This window comes from Trachemys scripta, chromosome 1 (assembly GCF_013100865.1).
Source record: "Trachemys scripta elegans isolate TJP31775 chromosome 1, CAS_Tse_1.0, whole genome shotgun sequence".
NCBI lineage: Eukaryota > Metazoa > Chordata > Testudines > Emydidae > Trachemys > Trachemys scripta.
In genome coordinates, this window is record NC_048298.1 from 249,338,358 (window position 1) to 249,360,775 (window position 22,418).

At 39.2% G+C, this 22,418-nt stretch overlaps 2 protein-coding genes across 3 annotated transcripts in view; one reads left to right on the top strand and one right to left on the bottom strand.

Annotated features, from left to right (window-relative positions):
- UBAC2 (UBA domain containing 2) overlaps nucleotides 1-22,418 on the bottom strand; it is a 149,145-nt gene that overhangs the window by 65,609 nt on the left and 61,118 nt on the right. The gene's annotated exons all lie outside the window — the stretch shown is intronic.
- On the top strand, nucleotides 5,773-22,064 carry GPR183 (G protein-coupled receptor 183). 2 transcript variants are annotated; one of them, XR_004644050.1, is made up of 3 exons: nucleotides 5,773-5,880; nucleotides 17,460-19,619; nucleotides 19,940-22,064. XR_004644050.1 is itself a non-coding variant. In XM_034758218.1 (2 exons), the coding sequence occupies exon 2, from the start codon at nucleotides 17,464-17,466 to the stop codon at nucleotides 18,562-18,564; it is 1,101 nt and encodes a 366-aa protein (XP_034614109.1). In that variant the 5' UTR covers nucleotides 5,773-5,880; nucleotides 17,460-17,463; the 3' UTR covers nucleotides 18,565-22,064. The 2 variants fall into 2 exon arrangements, 1 of the variants encoding a protein (XP_034614109.1); XM_034758218.1 differs by having other exon boundaries at nucleotides 17,460-22,064.

Below are 22,418 nucleotides of genomic sequence, written 5' to 3' on the forward strand. Positions count from 1 at the left end.
TTCTGTAATGCAGAGGTGTATAAACTATGAGCTGATATAGAAAAGATCAGTTGGGCACTCCTACCTATCCTTTTCCTCAAGAGAGAAAGACAATACTCAAAATTTAAAAAAAATTAAAACAGTTGAAAATTAAATACTTTTAAAATTAGCAAATGTCAGTGCAGTTTGGGAAAAGAGATCTGGTTTTACAGCCGATAAAGTAAAGATTAGGGAGCTGATCCTGCAGAGGTACATCTGCAAAAATCTTCCCTGTAGTTAATGGAAGTTTTGTGGGAGTAAAGTCTGCAGAAATAACCCTTAAGTGATTTCACTTGGAATAACCCATTATACTACTGCTATTACTAACTACTACACATTTTTCTTTAGTACATACAGTACAGACCCGTTTACGCACAGCTGTCGGGAGTCAAGCCGTCACGACCGCATGTTAACGGACCGCGGGTTAAGAGGGCCATGCTGAAATATCTTAAGATATCTATATATACACACGTATAATTATCTAGGATTACATATGTATTCACAGCGTCCCAAATACTGCAGGCCTATCTATTAACAGCGCTTTGCAAGAATATAAATTCAAATGTGTAATCTAATAAAAAGATTATTATTACTACAGAGGTGAAAGTAACGCAGGACACTTACCTGTAAGGGGTGGGGGCGGCTCTGGCCCCCGGAAGGGGCAGGGCCTGGGGTGGAAGGGGCGGGGCTAGGGTCAGCATCCCCCAGCCAGCCCTTCCAGACTGCCTGGTCCATGCCGCCCGGGGTTCCCGTGGTGATGTAAAGGGCCTGGGGTTCCCGACGCCGTTGCTGCGGCAGCGGCATCCAAAGCCCCGGGGCCTATTAAATAGCCAGCCCCGGGGTAGCTGCTCCCTTTGCCACCCCCCCGTTGGCGGCCGAGGGGGGGCAAAAGGGACAGGGACCTTGAAGCACTGCAGGGTCCTTTGCCGCGGCAGCGCTTCCACTCCGTCGGCAGTAAAGACGTACAACACGTTTCCGCTCCGCATTTCCTGTCGATTTCTATGTCAGTGAGTTAGTGAGTAAATCTGTAGCACTACCGGAAGTTCCTGTACCACGTGTTAACGAGTCTCACGTGTTAAATAGGTAGCACTGGGAGGCATGACACTACCACGCGTTAAGCTGATTCGTGCGTAAACGGGTCTGTACTGTACTGTCTACAGAGTGCCATGCAGAAACATAAGATAAAACAACATTAATGTTAATTAAATTTATTTGGGCTTGAGAGCAAGAGCCCTGAGAAAACTGCAGTTAATGCAAAATGCAACACTACGCCTCCTAAGTAACACAAGTTACCAAGAGCAAATCACCTCAATGCTCTGCTCTCTGCTGACTGCCCACAGAGCACCATGTTGAGCTTAAGGGGTCAGTCCTTATTCTGAAAATGCTAAGTAGAATCCAGAAAACCTAAAGACTAGCTCACCCACTGGGATCCTCAGGATAATGGAACTGTTCCCAGAAGAGTGAAGCTCACCTATACACGAGATAGGAATCACTCAGGAACTGGCCCCAGACTATATAACTCTTCCTCAAAGGAGAGGACCTGATCTTGGGAGGAAGGATTGCCTCACAGTTATGGCCCTAGACTAGGACTCAGGAGACCTGGGTTCTATTCCTGTCTCTACAACAAATTCCATGTGTGACCTTGGGCAAATCACTTCATAGCTCTGTGCCTCAGTTCTTTCTGCAAAAGGGTGATAATGATACTTCCCCTACCTCACAGAGGCACTATGAGGATAAATTCACTAATGCCTGTGAGGTGCTCAAATATTAAAATGATGAGGCCTTTATAAGTCAGTAGGTAGACAGAAGTACCACAACTGCTCAAAATACAAAGTGTATTTCTTAGATCTTGCCTTCCCTAAGAACACATAAGCACTTCAGCTTACATGCAACCCTCCTACATACCAAAACCCCCAAACAAACAAGCAACCTACAATGATGATTTGGGAAATCTGTCTGTACAACTTACGAATTCTGCCTGAGCTCTCTGTATGCGTCTTTATCAGACTGCAAACTGGGAGCTGGCTGTCTTCTCCATTGTCTCTATACCGCCACGCTGGACAGAAATTCCAAGGGGTAGTGGTACAGGGCTGTCAATACAGAAGGTCATTAAATTGGGACCATCTTCTGAATGCTCTAGAATGATGAGGAAACTGAGGCAGGGAACGTGTGTAGGGTTTATTTTTGTATAGCTCTGTGTTTTTCTTGTGCTATTAAAGAGCAATGGTGGTCTGTGAGTTATGTGTTACAATCAGCACATGCCCCTTTCAAGACTTAACCTGTTCGATTCAGAACATCCACACAGCTGGAGTTGTGGGAGAGGAGGTCTGAGCTCAGGGAGAACCTCATGGGTCAACACTAGCGACAGGAGCTAGGCAACTGGACTGCAAGGTTTCAGTTTTCAGGAGGATCTGCACCCTAAGAGTATGCCTAAAGTCCCCATGACAGGGGGAGTGCCCGGACTTGGCTCAGACTCCAGAGGCTTAAAACACACTGGGTCCAGTGGTTGAATTCCCTCACAGCAGCCTAGTGAGCGGCCACAAAAGGGTGCTTGACCAGGTCTGTGATGCTTATGTGTACAAATGGAGATGAAACCCTATTTGACAGACTTTTACCTTCTTGTTTCAATGTCCTAACTCTGGAACTGGCAGTCAGATACTGCAGTGATAGAAGTGGCATAATAACAAAAACCAAGTAGTGAAGAACTCCAGCACTGTCCCTTCACCCCAACAATTACCATATTGCCACATTGTGCTAGCTGAGGACCCTGGATAAGCTTTCTGTGCGGCCCAAGAAAGTACATTCTAGTAATCCAATTTATCAAAGATATGCATGATGGTATCAGATCAGGTATGAGAAAAGGGGAGGGGCCATTTTGGTGACATTTTCAATGGCAAAAGCAACCTTGAGAAGGACAGTTAATCTAATTCTTTTGACATTATTATTTATCCTGCGCTGGGACCCACTGTGCTAAGAAGCTGTACAAACGCAGGACAAAAAGACAGTCAGTCCTCGCTCAAGTATCACACCCAGACTTCATATTTAGAAATTTCTGATGGCGAACTAAGTATTTTTACTGCTGGGCACAGAATAGCGTGGCAGTATTGCTTTGTCTAGTCACGTGTAATTTGTGTAATTTCCCTTCAAACATTACTTTCTCTCTCAATTCCTCATAGAAATGAATTCTATTCTATGGTAAAGCATGTAATGACGCAGCTTAACTCCTCCATCCCCGCCCTCACAAAGAAAAAGAAAAAAGATATATCATCCCAAAGCTCTTCTGAATCTGGTGCTGGAACAGAAATACACCACAAGGGCCTGATCTAATGAGGTGCTGAAAGGCCTAACCAACTACTCAGCTCCATGGATCTGAGGGGGCTCAGCATCACTGAGGAAGCATTCAGTATCTTAAAGGATCAGACCTTTTAGTAATCTACTTCCTAACTATGCATACTCACTCAGATTTTAAAACCAGGTCACTAAATCAGGCCACTAAACACAGCCCAGTTTTTGCAGAACTGATCAGTAGGAGTTTCTGGGGAAAATCCCAGGTAATTCTAGATCACAGTTGTAAAAGCAAGTGACAGGATTTTCCACCTGTCATTGATCTCAATAACTTTGTTAGCAAGTAGATGATTTAGCTATTGGAAAAAAAAAAAAAAAAAAAAAGTTATACCAGGTGACAATAGCTTATCATAAAATTCTGAAACACCATTCCTTTCATGCTTCCTAATGCATTCCAATAAAGCCAATTTTTTGGGATCAGTTTTAATTTTTTACAATTTAATTATTTGTGGCACTTTTGACATGTGTATCTTATACACCTCTACCTCAATATAACGCGACCCAATATAACACGAATTCGGATAAAACGTGGTAAAGCAGTGCTCGGGGGGGGGGGGGCGGGGCTGCGCACGCCAGAGGATCAAAGCAAGTTCGATATAATGCTATTTCACCTATGACGCGGTAAGATTTTTTGGCTCCCGAGGACAGCGTTATATCGGTGTAGAGGTGTACCTGTGTTGTTATTTATTATTTGTATTGCAGTAGTGATCAAAGTACAATAAGCGCTCTGCAAACTTAATGAGAAGGCACAGTCCCTAGAATGACTAGAATGCTTACTCTACTACAGTGGTTTTCAAACTGCGGGTCGTGACCCAGTACTGGGTCGCATACTGTAAGGCACTGGGTCGCGGCAGCTCTGGTCAGCACTGCCGACCGGGCCATTAAAAGTCCCATCGGTGGTGTTGCCTGGCTAAGACAGGCTAGGCCCTACCTGTTCCGACACCGCGCTGCACCCCGGAAGCAGCCAGCAGCAGGTCCGGCTCCTAGACAGGGAGCCACAGGGCTCCACACACTGCCCCCGCCCCGAGCACCGTCTCCTGGCACAATGGGAGCTGGGAGCGAGGGGGGGCGGTGCCTGCAGGCGAGAGCCATGTGGAGTCACTTGCATGCCTCCGCCTAGGAGCTGGACCTGCTGCTGGCTACTTCCGGGGTGCAGCGCGGTCTGCGATGCCAAGACAGGCAGGAAGCCTGCCTTAGCACCCCTGCTGTGTCAGTGACCAGGAGCCGCCCAAGATAAGCCCACGCCCCAAGCCTGTGCCCCAATCCTCAGCCCCCCCCCAACCCGGAGCCCCTTCCTGCACCACAAACCTCTCATCCCCGGCCCCACCCCTGAGTCTGCACCCCCAGCCCAGAGCCCTGACCCCCTCTAGCACCCCCAGCTCTGAGCCCCCCCTGAAACCCGGAACCCCCTCCTGTATCCCAAACCTCTCATCCCTGGCCCCAGCCCAGAGCCCTGACCCCCTCCTGCACCCCAACCCCCTGCCCCAGCCCAGAGCCCCCTCCCACATCCTGAACCCCTCATTCCTGGCTCCAACCCCGCAGCCCTTACCCCCATATCCCAACCCTCTCCCCCAGCACTGAGCTCCTCCCACACCCCAAACCCTTCATCCCCAGCTCCGTTGGGTCGTGGGCATCAACAATTTTCTTCAACTGAAAAAAGTTTGAAAACCACTGCTCTACTACATGTAGTGTTGTAGCTGTGTCGGTCCCAGGATATTAGAGACACAACGTGGGCGAGGTAATATCTTTTACTGGACCAACTTCTGTTGATGAGAGAGACAAGTTTTCAAGATACACCTGAAGAAGAGCTCTTTGTAGCTCAAAAGCTTGTGTTTCTCACCAACAGAAGTTGGCCCAATAAAGGCTATTTCCTCACCCACCTTGTCTACTCTACTATAGATAGTTTCAAAGAATATCTTTCTAAAAATCTGCTCTCTATGATCTCGAAGCATTGATGGTATGAACATGGACCACTGAGAGTACTAGTTTTATATACTACCTATCACCATATCATTTAGTTGAATAATCTGCAAAACATTTTTAAATAAGCACTGATTCTTAAGTACAAAGCTCTTTGCCACACACAAATTTAATATGCATTCATTCTTTTGAAAGTAACATAAAAAGTTTTTCTTTCTGGAATTTTTAGTTGGTTAAAGATTCAACTAAGCAAAAATCTTGGTAAAGTCCCTTCTATGGAAGTTAGTGATACATAACTTCTAGGGGCTTTTTGTTTCTAGTTAATCTCTTTTTTGAATAGATCAATTTAAAAAGAAGCAGAAAGACACCTCAAATAGAGAGGTGCTTTCACTTCCCTTAACAACTCAGGTAGCGAATCAACATCAGAGTACAGAAAAAATACTTCAAGTACAAGGGGGAAAAAAAATATCACCACTCCATAAAAGGACAGTCTCACGTAATCACTCTTAAAAACAATGAGCAAAGGGGAAACATTCATAGTTAAACTACACTGCCATATACAATTACTGCACAGAGGATCTAAAAAGCCACTGATATGTAAGTACTAACAAATAATTTGCTGTTTTAACTGAAATACAACAAACAATTCCAGAAAGTTAATGTATTCTTGTATTGTACTGAATTTTCTCAGGGCAGGATAGATATATTCTTTTTGGGTGAGAGAGAGAAATGTCAACAGGAGAAATTCTATGCCACTAAGACAGTTTACTCAGGCAAGTTACAATAGAGAGACTATCAGTTATTTTTTAATGATAAACAGGTTGAATTAAAATGTTTTATTTATAATATAGCCTTTTGAAAAACAAAATGCAAAAGTTCATTGCTGCATTAGGATGGAGTTTTTGCAAAATAATGTAGCTTAAACCATACTAATGTAGAGACTAATGTGGAAGAAAATATTTTTCAGTAAATATTTCAATGTGTCAAAAAAAGACTTCATATTTCTAAGTTAAAATCTCTCTCTCTCTCTTTGCATAAGTCACTCAATGAACCTGGTAAGATACTTCAATAGTTTGAGAGTTTCTGAAAGCACACTTGTACTGCGGCAGCAGATAGCCTGGAAATATTTGTGATACTACAAGCTATGAAACAATTTTTAGGCTATTCTCAACCCAACTTCTTCTCAATCACAACTCTACTCATACTTAAAAATAATATAGTAATGATAATTTGCCAAGATGCATGTAAGAATCTCTCCTTCATCTTTTGACATGTATTGTCTTTTCAAAGCTTTTTCTGTATAGTTACTCCTTTTTCCAAAATGCAATTGCTTACACTTTTTGCCCCAAAATATCTTCATATGCTGAAGTTAATGCAATGTTACCGGCTATTTGATTTTTAAAAATACCCCCTACTGATAGACTGATAACTTTTTATACTGCAGTGGAACATAAAAAATAATAACATTTTTCAAATTTAGCAACTCTTAATTCTCATTTAACTTTTCAAACAAAACAAAGCCAACCCACAAATCTTTGAGCACATGGACAGTAAAAAGATCAGAAAAGGTGAGCTTTGGTAGCTACATTGATTATTAACCCAACAGTTCATATTGCTAGCACTTTAATCAGTTCCCTTTGAATAGAGAGACTGTTCTTTACCAGACAGTCATTACAGTTATGTAGCTTTTAATAAATAAAACAGATTAAACAGAGACTGCACCAGGACAGGTTACACATCAATAATGTATTAATTATCAGGCAGAGTGCTTTCAGTGCTAAAACACAAGTTGCCATTTGAAATGTTACTTGATTTTAGGAGTGTTATTTCAGAATTTTTCCCATGCTACATTTTTTGGTTCTTTCCTTATTCAGTTTAAAAATTTTAAGCAAGTAAGTGAAAGGAGTTTAGTTGTCTCGACATCAGCTTGGTCTAAGCACTAAATCGTCCTAACAACTATAGATGTTACACCAGAGTACTCGCACATTTTTCATAACCCACATAGACCACATGCAGAAAGAGAAATTCGTTAAGTGGGCACCTTCTCCCCCATTCAGCCAGACCACACACACTACTCTCCCCTTAGTCACAATCACAGAGCATCACTTGTTTACATGCAAAAGTGAAGTATTTAATATATTTTTAAAGCTGTCTTAATCCAATATAATCACTGAAAACAAGGCGCGCCAGCACCATGTAACCAGCTAGCTCTTTGTGGAACAGCAAATGATCCACACTATGCAACAGATAAGTTCCTATGCCTTTAATGCCCACTGTCCCCACTACTACAGGCATCTTTCCTGCAACAACGAAATGGGATGTGCGTATGAGAAACCACTGGGGCTTGTGCTCTCTCCCCCCTCCCCAGACGATGCCAGGACTTTTCAGACTTATTTAAATCTTTTATGCACTAGTGGTTTATAAGTTACCTTTGGAAGCTGAAATGAAATTTATTTCCTTTCCAACATGTTTTTTGTCCAAGCAAAGATTTGGATTTTATTTCTAAATATAAAAGGGGAATGGTACATGACCAATAACTAGGCTGTAGACATTAGACATCTTACAGCACCTTCATTAGCTTGTTGAACAAGCAGTACTTCTGTTCTTCCCCTTTTGTTTACACTAATTTTATTGAAGTTTCTATTACTTTAGAATGCAAAAGACTACTGTCATAAAATATTAGCCAATGTACACTTAAAATAAATATGATAAATTTCCTACAGAAACACCAACTCAGCCATTTTTCACATCCTGAGTACCGTTAAGCATTTAACAATATCATAATTTAAAATTTTAAATATGGAAAAACAGGAATAGAAGATACTACAGTACATATTTCCAAGAGAGTAGAGTTATCTTTACTATGGTAACCCTAACTTTTGCATTTTCTTACTTTTTATTCTAACTGTGCAACATTAGTGTTCTGTTAACATAGTGTTTTGCATTTATTTCCTAGAAGCATTTTAAGAGAAACAACTCTCAAATAATCTGCATGAATGTGCACTCCCTGGAAGCAAAACACATATCTTGTAACTAGTGTACTGGTGCTCTTTGTGTGTGTACTTCTTCAATGGCACTATTAATTAACGTGTACTTCAAGGAGCATATACTCAATCAATGTTCTGGTGTATTGCTTACAAGATCTGCGTTGAAGCCTCTGTTGAAAGGATGGGTCCAGGGACTGGCCTCAAAACTCCCTCACAAAACACAGAGTACAAGGCCCAAAAGGTGGCTATGGACCTGCTTACCATGCCCAGGCAGCAACTTAGGGATCCACTCCTCAGTCAGAGTTCAAATTTCACTGGATCTAGACATATCACTGTATTTTGGGCACAGCTCAACAGCCCTGAGAAATTTGAAATCAATATAATATATTCAAAACACTACATAAGAAGGCTGGGGTGTTAGAAAAAGGCAGGATAGTCTAGGGCAAGCCTTCCTGCAGCCCCTCAATCTTTTTTGAAACCTTGCACATTTTCCAAACTGCTAATGCACACCAATCTCTCTCCTAAAATGTTCTCTTGCACTCATTTAGCATGCAAATTTCTAACATTCATAACTTTGTTAAAACTAATATATTTTGATCAGCAAAAATGGCTGATCTAAAAAAGATGGCCGAGGCTAAAATGGGGTGTGAGGTGAGAGTCCCTCAACCTAGGTCGGGGAGGGAAGGAAGAAAAGAAATCCATCATGTTGACAAAGGTTAAATAAATATACTCAAACCTTTCATATTATTTCTTCTCTGTCTTCAATATAGTGCTAAGACTGCCACCAAATCCCAAAACTTTTCTCTCAACTTTTCCTGCAACTTAAGTCACCCTTGCAAGAAGCAGACAAATTAAGAAATTTCATAAGGATAAGAGCAATATATTAATTAAAACAAAAAACAAAACAAAAATCCCACATCACTACAGTGTCTAATCATTAAAGCGCCATACTGAAAAAGGTCTCCTGACAAATCTCAAACCACAGATCATTGGAGTCAAGCCAACAGACTCTCTCCCTTCCTCTCACCCCCTTCTATTCTCTTTTTAACCAATTATAAAATAAATTATTATTATTCCTTGCCTTTTTGTTAAATAAATATTACGTGTGCCATATTAGAATAAATAAACCAGTCTTATATACAGAGTAAATAACAATTGTCCTTCCACTCTTATAATGCTTACTCTCCTCCAAACAATAAAAATTATAAAGACAAAACGATGCACAGATCACTTCAATTTGTGGATAATGTTTTATATGTGGTTGTAGCCATTTACACATGCCATACCCTGGTGAGAAGATAGATAGTAGATTATTTTCATTCATCCATATTATAGCAAAAAGAGAGAACAAAAATAAAAATTCAGTCAGCTAGGCCAGTATGGGGGAGAAATAGTTGCATCTCTTGTATACAGTCCAAATGTATACAATCTAAGGCCTCAATCCTGCAAATACTTACACATATATTTAATATTATGAACATGAACAGTTCCACTGAATTTAACGGGACTACATGCATGTGTATAGTTAATCGTTTGCATAAGTGCTTGCAGGATCAGGGATTTTGAATTACAAACTTCTAAAGGCAGAAGTCATGGCTTTTTTTATATAGAAATAGCACAATGGGGATCTTATCCTGACCAGGACCTCTGGGTGTTACAATAGAAATATAGAACAAAATATTACATTATAATTTAGTAACAACTGTCTAATTCAGTGAAAGAGTGCTAATGTTATGCTAATATTTGAAAAGGGCAAGCAGGATGACCTGGGTCATAAGCTGGTGAGTTTGACATCAATCCTGGGCAAAAGAATGGAAAAGCTGATATGACAGTCAATTAATAATGAATTGAAGGACATTAATATAATGAATGCCAGTCAACATGGTTTTATGGAAAATAGTGCTTGTCAAATAAACCAGATTTCAGTCTGGGATAAATGATGGTAACTGCACAGATATCATATACTTAAGCCATGTCTACATTACAGGCACTATAGCAGCATAGCTACGGCACTGTAATGTGGATGCTTCCTACAGTGAAAGGAGGGATTTTCCCGTCGCTGTAATTCTTGCACTCTTCCACTGACCTAACCTTGGCTATGCTGGGGATTAGATCTGTTCACACCTCAGAGTGATGTAAATCTGTCAATCTAAATTTTAAGTGCAGACTAGGCCTTATACTTTTGTAAGGCATCTTAGTATGGCATGGCATTCTAATTAAAATATTAACACTATACAACATCAATAAAGCGCTCGTTAAATAGATTAAGAATTGGCTAACTGACAGATCTCAAAAAGTAGCTTTTTAATATCATCAAATGGTGGGGTTTCTAATGGGTTTCTACAGGGATCAGTTCTAGGTCTGATGCTAGTGAACATTTTTACCAATGATCTCAAAATAAATGCAGAATCACTGCTGATAAAATTTACAGATGACACTCATACAGAGCGATGTGGATAATTTGGTAAACTGGATCCAATCAAACAAAATGCATTTTAATACAGCCAAATGTAAGGTCATATATCTAGGAACAAGGAATGCAGGCCATACCTACAGAATGGGGGGCTTCAGAGTAGCAGCGTGTTAGTCTGTATCAGCAAAAAGAACAGGAGTACTTGTGGCACCTTAGAGACTAACAAACTTATTTGAGCATAAGCTTTCGTGGGCAACAGCGATTCTGAAAAGGAATTAGGGCTCATAGTGGACAAGCAACTCAACATGATCTCCCAGTGTGATTTTGTGGCAAAAAGGGTTAATGCAATCCTTGGATGAATAAGTAAGGGGGTAACTAGGGAGGTGATTTTTACCTCTTTATACAGCAACCGTGAGACCAACATTGGAATACTGTGTCCAAATCTGATGTCCATATTTTTAAAAGGATATTGAAAAATTGGAGAGGGTGCAGAAAAGAGCCAAAAATGATTTGAGGGCTGCCTTACAGTCACAGACTTAAAAAGCTCAATCTGTTTAGTTTATCAAAGAGAAGACTGAGAAGTGACTTGATTATCGTGCATAAGTATCTTCAGGGAGAGAAAATAAGGTACTAAAGGGCTCTTTAATCTAGTGGAGAAATGCACAACAAAAACCAATGGCTGGAAGTTAAATCCAGACAAATTTAAATTAGAAATAAGGCTCACATTTTGAAAGAGCAAGGGAGATTAATCACTAGAACAAAATACTAAACAAAGTGGTGGATTCTCCATCTCCTGAAATCTTCAAACCAAGAATGGATGCCTTTTTCGCAGGGCTTTGGAGCTGTGCTCCGGCTCCGCTCCAGCTCCAGGCAAAAACATGCAGCTCCACTGCTCCGGAGCTGCTCCGCGCTCCAGCTCCGGGCTCTGCTCCAAAGCCCTGCTTTTTGGAAGATATCCTTTTGTCAAACACAAGTTATTGTGATCAATACAGAGGTAACTGGTATAATTCCATGGCCTGTGTTATACAGGAGGTTATAATACATTATTAAATGTTCCTTTCTGGCCTTAAAATCTATTAATCTATGAATCAATGCAATCAAATTATTTGCAGCCCACAATGCACCCGCATATACCCATTCCCATGTATTGTCTCATTCAGACAAAACTAAATCAAAACAACCATATCACTATAACTTTCTTCACTATACTGGAAAAAGAATATGACTTCCAGTAGCATGAAATATCCATTTTGTATTCTAGGAATTCGGACAGTGTGTTCTAAAGTGCTAACTTAATAGTTATGTTTTTCAAACCTCTACATTAAATTAATTTGACAAGAAAAGCATGATTAAAAATTGAGAATCGACAGTTCATGCATGTGTAACACTGACAAACAATTAAAGTTCTATTCACATTTATCAGCCTAATATGCAGAGCAAGGAAGCAAACCATTGATATGTCAAGGGCATCAAAGTGGTTGCTGAAATTCTCTGATACAGTTTTCTTGATACATCTTTCTAATAAGGTACAACACAGTTTGTAAAACCAGAGTTCATCTCTATTATTTTCTTAAAAAATTAACCACAGGGAAGAACTATTTCAACATAGGTGACATGAGGGGGACATTTGGTTTAACAATATAATTAAGTAAAAGCATTCCAGTAGCAGTTGTTGGAGGTTGCTTAAAGATATATCATGATTTATGACAGACAAAAAGAACAGGAATACTTGTGGCACCTTAGAGACTAACAAATTTATTTGAGCATAAGCTTTCGTGGGCTACCGCCCACTTCTTCAGATGCATAGAATGGAACATATAGTAAGGAGATATATATACATACAGAACATGAAAAGGTGGAAGTAGCCATATCAATTCTAAGCGGCTAATTAATTAAGATGCACTATAATCAGCAGGAGGGAAAAAAAACTTTTGTAGTGAGAATCAAGATGGGCCATTGCAGATAGCTGACAAGAGGTGTGAAGATACTTAACATGGCAAAATAGATTCAATCTGTGTAATGACTCAGCCCATTCTGAGTTACACAGATTGAATCTATGTCCCCATGTTAAATATCTTCACACCTCTTGCCAACTGTCTGCAATGGCCCATCTTGATTCTCACTACAAAAGTTTTTTTTTCCTCCTGCTGATTATAGCGCATCTTAATTAATTAGCCGCTTAGAGTTGATACGGCTACTTCCACCTTTTCATGTTCTGTATGTATATATATCTCCTTACTATATGTTCCATTCTATGCATCTGAAGAAGTGGGCTGTAGTCCATGAAAGCTTATGCTCAAATAAATTTGTTAGTCTCTAAGGTGTCACAAGTACTCCTGTTCTTTTTGCGGATACAGACTAACACGGCTGCTACTCTGAAATATGACAGACAAAGTCGTTGGGGTAAATCACCAATTCAGTGCACAGTGCTGAATTGAACTAGGGGCTCAATGGGAGTACAATGCAATCATACCAAGGTGTGGGAGTCAAGTAACTGCTTATTTAGGCTGAGGCTTGGAACACTGAAGAAGTGATCTGCTCCACTTTTGTTCAGGCAAGAACATGTAGAACACTACTGCCCTTTTCTACCACCTAGTGGATTGTAATAGAGGTTTGGGAGAAGGAGTCATGAACTCTAGTCACATAATGAGCTAAACAATAATGATTACTGCCAAAAAACAGACGGCAGCCTGGATATCAAGGAACAGGGAAAGATCACTCTTGGACTAATTAATAATACTGTAGACACCTTCCTCTAAGAAGTAAGTTTCCCCTTAATGGTTGCCAGTCCAGTGTTAGCAAGAAAAGGGAAGACCAATCCAGCCAAGATTCTCTCTGTGTATATCTATGTTTTTATACCAGGCACATCAGCCTGATATCTGAGCAATAACAGAGTACTAACAGCTTCAGTTCAGCATAAGAATGCAAGTAATATTACACTGTAACATAGCAGCAGCAGTCACATATTTATATTTCAAATTTATATTTTAATAAAGGCTACAGATACAATTTATGAATGTCTATTCTTGCTTAGCAAAAAACAATATTTTCACTAGGAAAAAACTACTACGTTTTTTCTATATTGCAGTTATATGTATTTGCATAGTATATACTCTGTATATTAGAAATATTTATCAATTTGTTTTCAGCCGGACTCTTCATTTTTGATTATTACATCAAGAGTACAAATCCCACAATTCCTCAAGAATAAAAAGTAGGACACATAATTATTCCCTGAATATATTTTAGTTTGTTGCCATACTGCAATGGGCTTGATTATCACAAGTTAAGGATTTTATATATTCTTTTGCAATGGGTAATGTCTAGTTACTTGAGGGAGAGCTGGGTGGAAGAGGGGTACCATAGTGGGATGGTGAAGATGTGGCCAGAAAAGATCAAATACAAGAGACGGAAATAAGAAACACCAGTTTCCTGTATTTAAATGCTTTTAGAAGCACCCAGGAGATTAGATAGATACCTTTTTTGCAACAAGGGAATTTTATAACATCAAGAGGAGAGAAGAAGTAGGAAAGGAAATCAGGGCAATCCTCATGAACATAAATGCATTATTAAATGACCACTCACACCATGCCAAAATGCTCTGAATGATCCATAACCAATTCAAATAAAATTATAGTCAGAAATATAATTATACAGCAATTCTTAGCAAGTGCTTTTTCATAACCAAACCACTAATGTCTGTAAGTTTGCTTTCATGAACACTAAATAATGGACATTACTTTACACCAGGTTTTCCTATTCAAAGCTTACTTTGAAGCTTACTTACACAAATTCAAATTAGGCTCTCCACTGAAAGCATGAAGAAGCTATTACTTCAAGTTTATTACTAGAAAGGACTCAGCAATCCCTAGGCTCAAACAGGGCAAACTCAACCCCAGAAAAGCTCTAGCCAAGTATCTTAATCAAGATATAAAAATCCATTTCCGATTTTAATTCCAACCCAGAATGAAATATTCTGATCTCTGATATCTGGTACATATTTTATGATGAATCTTCAAGAAAAAGCTGCCACTGCTTACCAGTAATATTTATCAGTACCAGCTGTCTGACCATTCTCTCTCACATAGTCTTCTGTAATAGCACAACTACGGAGCTGATATATTACCTGGAAGAGTCTCTCTCAAAGATGATCTAACTTAATATATCTATCTTGACATTAGGAACTATATGGAGATGTTTATAGCTTAATTTAAGATCTGAAATATGTGATCCACACATCTACAAATTTATTCTTTATGGAGAACTGTATAAACTGCTGCTAATCGAGCCAGGACTCAGTGACCAGACTAATACTATGATACAGTATGTACTACACCTCTACCCCGATATAACGTGACCCAATATAACACGAATTCGGATAGAACGCGGTAAAGCAGCGCTCCGGGGGGGGCGGGGCTGCACACTCCAGAGGATCAAAGCATGTTCGATATAACACGGTTTCACTTATAATGCGGTAAGATTTTTTGGCTCCCGAGGACAGCGTTATATCGGGGTAGAGGTGTTTAAGTAAACTGAATTGTGACCAACTTGAAATAAATAGGACATTCTGATCAAAGAGTCAGAGTGAAGAATATCAATCTTTTAATTCTTCTGCATCTTAATGGAAGGAAACTGTACGTTGTAAAACTAATAATCTGGAACATTTTAGAAATGTGTTTTGATATTTTCTATATAATGTATTTATTCAAACACAGAAGTCTGAAATTGTTTTTAAATGTTGTGTACTGAATAGTACCTCAAAGGGGACACACAATACCTCCAAAGCACTTGCAACCCCTCCCACCTTGGTATCATCCACAAACTTTATAAGTGTACTCTCTATGCCATTATCTACATCACTAATGAAAATATTGAACAGTACTGGACCCAGGACCAATCCCTGTGCGACTCCACTCGTTATGCCCTTCCAGCTTGACGGTGAATCACTGATGATTACTCTCTGGGAACGGTTTCTCAGTCTTGAACAGTCTGCCCCGCGAGGTCACACTGGCTTCTCAACATAAGAGCTGTCTCAGCTACTGGAAGCTGGCCAGGACAGAGCTTGTGAAAGTTCTAACACCGCCAGCAACACTACTCCCCATAAGTCAATTATATCCTGTGGCCAAGGCATTTGTAGGCCCCAACAGCCAGCCTTGAGTGGATACAAAGAAAGTGTGAAGGGGACTGTGGTCTTTATGACTAACTTTCAAACCCTTTTATTAATAATTATTATTATTATTATTACTACACTGAGAAAAGTGTGCTACGCACTTCATGGAAATGGAGACAGGCACCGTTCTTGAAGCGCTTTTAAACTAAATTCAGGCATGACACATAGGGGTTATAGACTGACAAAAAGGGGTAAAGGAGAGGAAGGGAATGAGTTATAATAATCAGATCACTCCTGAGTAATGCGTGTTCACATAAAGGTGGCTCCATTAAATTAGAGTTGGTTTGTATTTTTAAATCTCACTAGCAATAGCCTCAAAATGCAAACCAATCTTCTAGTGCTTTACACAATGAAATCTGCTTTAAAAAACTGAGCTATAATGTCATGCATAATTTCACTAAGCAACAACTAACGAGGAACATAGCAAAAGTACACACATATTTTAAGGGTAGTGGTACCAAGGAGGGAGAGGAATTATTTTGGGTGGTACACTTAGGTGGAACAAGAAAACTTTAAGAAACTTTAGTCTGCATGGCAAGAGAAAATTCTTGTGGATCAGTCTCTCAGAGAGAAATGGTGGAAGCCCCATCACTTAGGTCATTTACAATTAGACTAAACAAAGCACTAGAAAAGCATCATAGGGCACGTTCTGCATTCACAAGGAGATGAATTGAATGATGTTATAGGTCTTTTCCATCTCTAATTTCTATAATTCTATTACATTAGCTTTTATATTTATAGGCCCCGAAAATCAAGAGTTGCAGACTTTGAGTCCCAAAGGCCTGCTAGGTCAATCATGTCCTCTCATATTTTTAAAAATATATTTAAAGCTATTCTGAATTTGCTGTATTCCCATTTAGTCAACAAGTATGATATATTATACCTAGATTACACACTGTTCCAAGAACCACTGAAAAGCAGCTTCAGTGACATTGTGAGTAACCATTTGAAATCAACTATACTTGGACTACGTCGCAGAAAACAACCTTTTCGTTCTAGAGTTAAATGAGTTTGGAAGGTTTCAGTTCAATTGTTATAGGCAATACTAATATTGAAAAGGCCAGGTCTCTATAAATTAAGTTCTAGTTACATGTTAAATAAGTCACAAATTTCATATCACTGCCAGAACCTATTAGCAAATTAAAAAGAAACAAAAAACAAATAAAAACTCCCTAAAATTCACAGAAACAACTTTTAAAAGGTTTCTGTAGTTATTTGACCTTTGGTGACTTCACATGATTATGTGTCATTTTACTTTTAAACAAAACTGAGGGCTTCCCTTCCCCCCCCCCCCCCAGGCTTCTTTAAAAGTTCTCTCTCTAACCTCAAACATTTATTTTCCACAAAAAGATATTCTTCTAACCCAGGAATTCCCCAATTCACCCAAGTTTTGCTTTCTGCATGGTTTTGTTTTCTTTTATCAAAGCAAGAGAGCCGAACTTTTTTTAAACCACCTTAAAAAAACAAACAATTTCATCATAATCAAGTATCCTTTCAGGTTTTACAATGTGGGCCTGATGCAAGATCAGTTGGCTGCTGCTAGGGGGAAGAAGTTTGTCTATATTTATTACAAAATGTTCCCTTTTGTTTTTTTTCTTTTTTGTAGAGCTATGGCATTTCCTCCAGAAACACCAGTTGTGAAAATGGTCACTGTCACCACAGCTTTTACAACTCCTCAGACAAACTCCTGCGACCTGTATGAACATCAAAATACAGCAAGGATCTTACTGCCTGTGTTTTACAGCTTTATTTTAATTCTTGGTGTGTTTGGAAATGGACTAGCCCTCGTTGTCATTTTTAAAAACAGAAAAAAAATCAACTCTACTACCCTCTATTCCACAAATCTTGTCCTCTCAGACATTCTTTTTACTACTGCCTTGCCTACACGAATAGCATACTATGCACTAGGATTTCATTGGCCATTTGGAGAAACACTTTGCAGACTAACTGCTCTCATATTTTATATCAACACATACGCAGGTGTAAACTTTATGACTTGCTTGAGTATTGACAGGTTTTTTGCCGTAGTCCACCCTTTTCGATACAACAAAATCAGAAGAATTAAACATGCCAAGTATATTTGTATATTTGTCTGGTTTCTTGTATTTAGCCAAACACTTCCATTGCTCATACAGTCCATGTCAAACAAGGAAGGAGAAAGGACTACATGCATGGAATATCCAAACTTTGAAAAAATTCCACATCTACCATGGATACTTCTTGCTGCCTGTTTAATAGGGTACATCATTCCCCTTGGAATTATACTATTTTGTTATTCTCAAATTAGTTGCAAACTTTTTCAAACTGCTAAGGAAAACCCATTAACTGAAAAATCAGGGATAAACAAAAAGGCCATCAACACAATCATTTTTGTAATTGTTGTGTTTGTCATCTGTTTTACTCCTTATCACATTGCAATTATCCAACACATGATCAAGAAGCTTCAATATAATCCTTTGTGCAGTGAACAGCAAACCTTCCAGAAGTCCCTCCATTACACTGTGTTTCTGATGAATTTTAACTGCTGCCTGGATCCTTTCATCTATTTCTTTGCATGTAAAGGATACAAGAGGCGGATAATGAAAATACTGAAACGTCAAGTTAGTATATCAGTTTCAAGTGCCGTCAGGTCAGCTCATGAAGAAAGCTCACGTGAGATGGTTGAAACACACATGACTATACTTTCAAAACCTTCAAATGGAAAGTTATAAACTGAAAATAAACATTCCAATAATGCAAGTTTAAAAATACTGGGCCTACAGTAAATACTGTTTATGCTTCTGTGCAGTCAAGTAAGTAAGATTGTTTCACAGTATCTTAGGAAATCAAATGTGATGTTGGACTAAAAAATAAATGGTCATGTGAAAGCAAGAAAACTCAAAATGATTATTTTCCAAGCTAAATCACTTTGACCTGTCTTCATGAGTTTTCTAGGAGATTTCCACCACTGATTATGACCTGCACCTTTCCATTCCTGGATTTTAGGAAAGCTTGATTCACACTATCTACTAGTTCTCTGAGAAAGGAATAAACTAAAAAAAGCTAATAGCTCGGAGTGACTAAAAATCAACACATCTGAAAAGAGGTAAACATCTGACTGAGCTCCAATTTAAGCACTCTTGACTAATATGGTGTGTTATGTGCACTGGACTGACAGGGCAAAGGTAAAGACATAAAACAAAGGAAATAACTTTTGAAGGAAAATAAAATGTATATTTTTCATGGATAATTATAAATGTGTAATTTAGAACTTTTTGGAGGCAGGGTTGGATTACAGTATTCAGAACATGAACATCTTATCTAAATGTATCATGGATAACTTTGTGAGAATACAAGTGAAAAAGAGTGAAGACACTGTTAGTTTGTAAAATTTTGCATGTGTAAGTAAATCTAAAGAACAAAGAGAGCATTGTTTCCCACAACTATCCAAGGGTCTTCCAGATTCCTGCTAAAGTCACGGGTTGCAAAACAATAAGATAAAAGATTCTAGAAATGGAAAGAAATGTTTATAGTTGAAATCACCACGATGTGTTAAATTTGTTCACTTTAATGGGAGGAGTGACCACCTCTTCTTGGACACTCTTTATGTGGAGGGCTACTAAATGAGAACAGTGGAAGAAGGAGCAAGCTTCACCATCATGGTTGCTGCTGCCCACATCATCTTCTGGGATGCATCACACCACCATGGGGCCTTCATCGTTCTGAACCTGAAACATGCCTTGACAAGACCAAGCCATAGTGGGAACAGATGGCACCACTATCAAAGGTACTGGAACAACTTTTCTAGTGGGGGCGCTGAGAGCCATTGAATCAAACTGTAAACCCTGTGTATAATGGAAACCACTTCAAGCCCAGGGGTGCTGCAGTACCCCCAGCACCCCTAGTTCCAGCACCTATAACCACTATCCTATACGCTCCTCTGCCCTCTCCTTCCCCACCCCAGAATTGGCTGACTCCTGACCACCACCTAGGATACCAGTCTTTGGTTCCTGCCAGCATACCCTTCCTAATGTGTCATGTTCTTTCCCACCTTATTTCTCCCTTTTTTCTATTTCTCATCTTCTGTCTAATGAGACTCTGCCTTAGCTGAGCAACACAACTTTGCAACACTGCTGTGAACCTGTGAACAAGAAAGGCAAGCTAAAAACAATGCCTTGAACAGCCCAAAGCTGGTAAAAGATTGCCAGATCTCAGAGTGACAATAAGACCATGTGCTGTGCCTGTGTTTCCCCAGCAGTGAGGTTGCAATAGAAAGTCAGCACCAGAGAAAGAAGCTACAGTTTCTATCTTTGCTATTCTTAATCTCCCCTCATATGTGAGTTCACCATGTTTTCCCTTAAAGGAACCAGGACCATACTTGAACAGCACAGCAGCAGCAGCTCAGGATCAACTAAAGTAACTTTTTGCTATTTCTCCACAAAAAAGTGCAGTTAATACCATGTTTAATACTATCTAAAGACTATCAACCGGAGATTTCCAACCATAAAAGACACTGAAGAGAAATGGAACAAGGAAACGGTTACAATGAAAGACTTACTTCACTTTTTAAGTTGTAAATGCTTCCACTGTTTTTTCTTCTTTTCCTGTCTTTTTATTAAAAAGTTAAAAAGATGTTTAATGATAGCTGTTAAAATGGCAGTAAGTTAGCAATAACTTGTCACAAAATCACACTTAACTGTTTAATGTTGTAACAGGAAACATGGGTTTTGTTAACATCTTATTCCTGTTGGGCATGTGACACCCCTTACCACTACGGATTCCATACTATTAATGTCTATCTTTCTACTTATGCCATGCATTTGGTCTAGTTTTAGATTGTAAGACTCTCAGAGCAAGGCATTTCTGTATATTTGTGTTCATTACATTTTACAGGCAAACAGTATGTCACCATATAAGCAATCACTTATGTATATCTCTATTTTTTTAACAAATAAAATCAAATCACAAATTAGTATTAAAATATTAACTCCCTCTTTTCTCTATGTTCTCACATCTATCATTCTATTATTTTTAAATCTAAATATATATATTTTAAAACTAAACAACTAACTTCATGTCAAAATGCTAATTTTCCTTGAGTAAGGACTGCAGCACTGGTCCAATTACATAATAGTTTATTTAAGAAAAGTCTTATATAATGTGCCCCTTAACTCTTTTTTCCTTATTTTAATACATTTTCTCAAACATTTAATGAGACACCATCTTTCCATAAAATAAAGCTCCAGCGCTGAATTACATGGTCTATTAAAATACCTACTTTAAACTTAATTTCCTGGTGGCATTTTACCGTGAGTAACAACTGATTGTTTTAATGATTTCTTACATAGTAATTTAATGTATTATGTAAAGAAGTTTAAGATTAGTTCTAATGCAGACTAGATTCAGATGAGAAGCAGCACCCAATTTGTAGACCTTGAACTCAAATTGAAATATAATATACTTGGAGAAAACTCTTCCAGTGTTCTCTATTCGGTTCTTCTCTAGCACCCACCCATCACTTTAGTATCTGAATATGCCCCGAAACAAACTGGAAATAAGAAAGAGCTTAAGAGGTGGATGAGAATTCTTCTTCCTCCTCCCCAAGAGGTTGCAAGAATATTTTTTAGTGTGTGCATGAAGAGCTTCTCCTCTTCCTCTTTTCTTACATGTTGCTGATGTTGTGGAAAGGCAAAGCTAAAGGAGTGAATTTCATACTCATTATAAAGGCAGTAAGGTCTGTGGTCATCCTTACCTCCTCTGGTCTGAGTCTTGGGTCAGATGCCAAGAAAGCTCTGTTTCCCCACCCTCACAAGAGCAATTTGTTGGTAGTTTCTTCTTTTCTGTAGGGCATAACTCTGGAAGAAACTTGTGTTTCCTTAGCAAGAGGCATCACTCTTTTAAGTGGTTTAGTTAAACATCTGGAGGGCCTTAAAATCACATTTGTCATCTTTAAATTTACTTAATGTCCTATGGGGAGTCAATGTAGCAAGCAGAGCACAAGGGTGATGTGTTCTTAGCAGCCGTTGCTGCTGAGGTGGGCTGCTGTATTTTGGATTAGGTAGAGCTTTAACAGTAGTGTACTAATTCCTAAAGTCTGGAAGCTGCAAAGGCATGGATCACTTGCCAGGTCAGTAACAGAAAGCAAGGGGTGTAAGCCTTATTACCAGCCACAGATGGCAAACTTAACTCTGTGCATGTCCAGAAGGAATGAGGAGCCTAAGAGAATTCCCAGAGAACAGACTCCTTCAAAAACCTAAGATGCTACACTGTTTTCCAGCTCTTCAAAAGGTGTCCCTCGTTCCATCAAAATCATCTTGATTTGGTTTAGCTTCAGCCAGCTGCCTTTCATCCACTTGCTAATCTTGGCCAGGCACCAGAATAGTTAAGTAATATTGCTATCAGCACTGCAAGTAAAATAGAGCCTGGTGTCATGTGCATATTGCTGACTGTTGAGACAATGTCTCATGACCTCTCCTAGCAGCTTCACTATAAAAAGAACAAGATAAGTGATCAAATAGAGTCTGTCAAGTGGTCTGTTGGAGACAAGACGTTGCCCAGCATATTCATAATGTGGCCTGAAAGGAAG

Bases quoted from the DNA above. Each gene is read 5' to 3' on its own strand.
- GPR183 (XM_034758218.1), top strand. From the start codon at position 17,464: ATGGCATTTCCTCCAGAAACACCAGTTGTGAAAATGGTCACTGTCACC.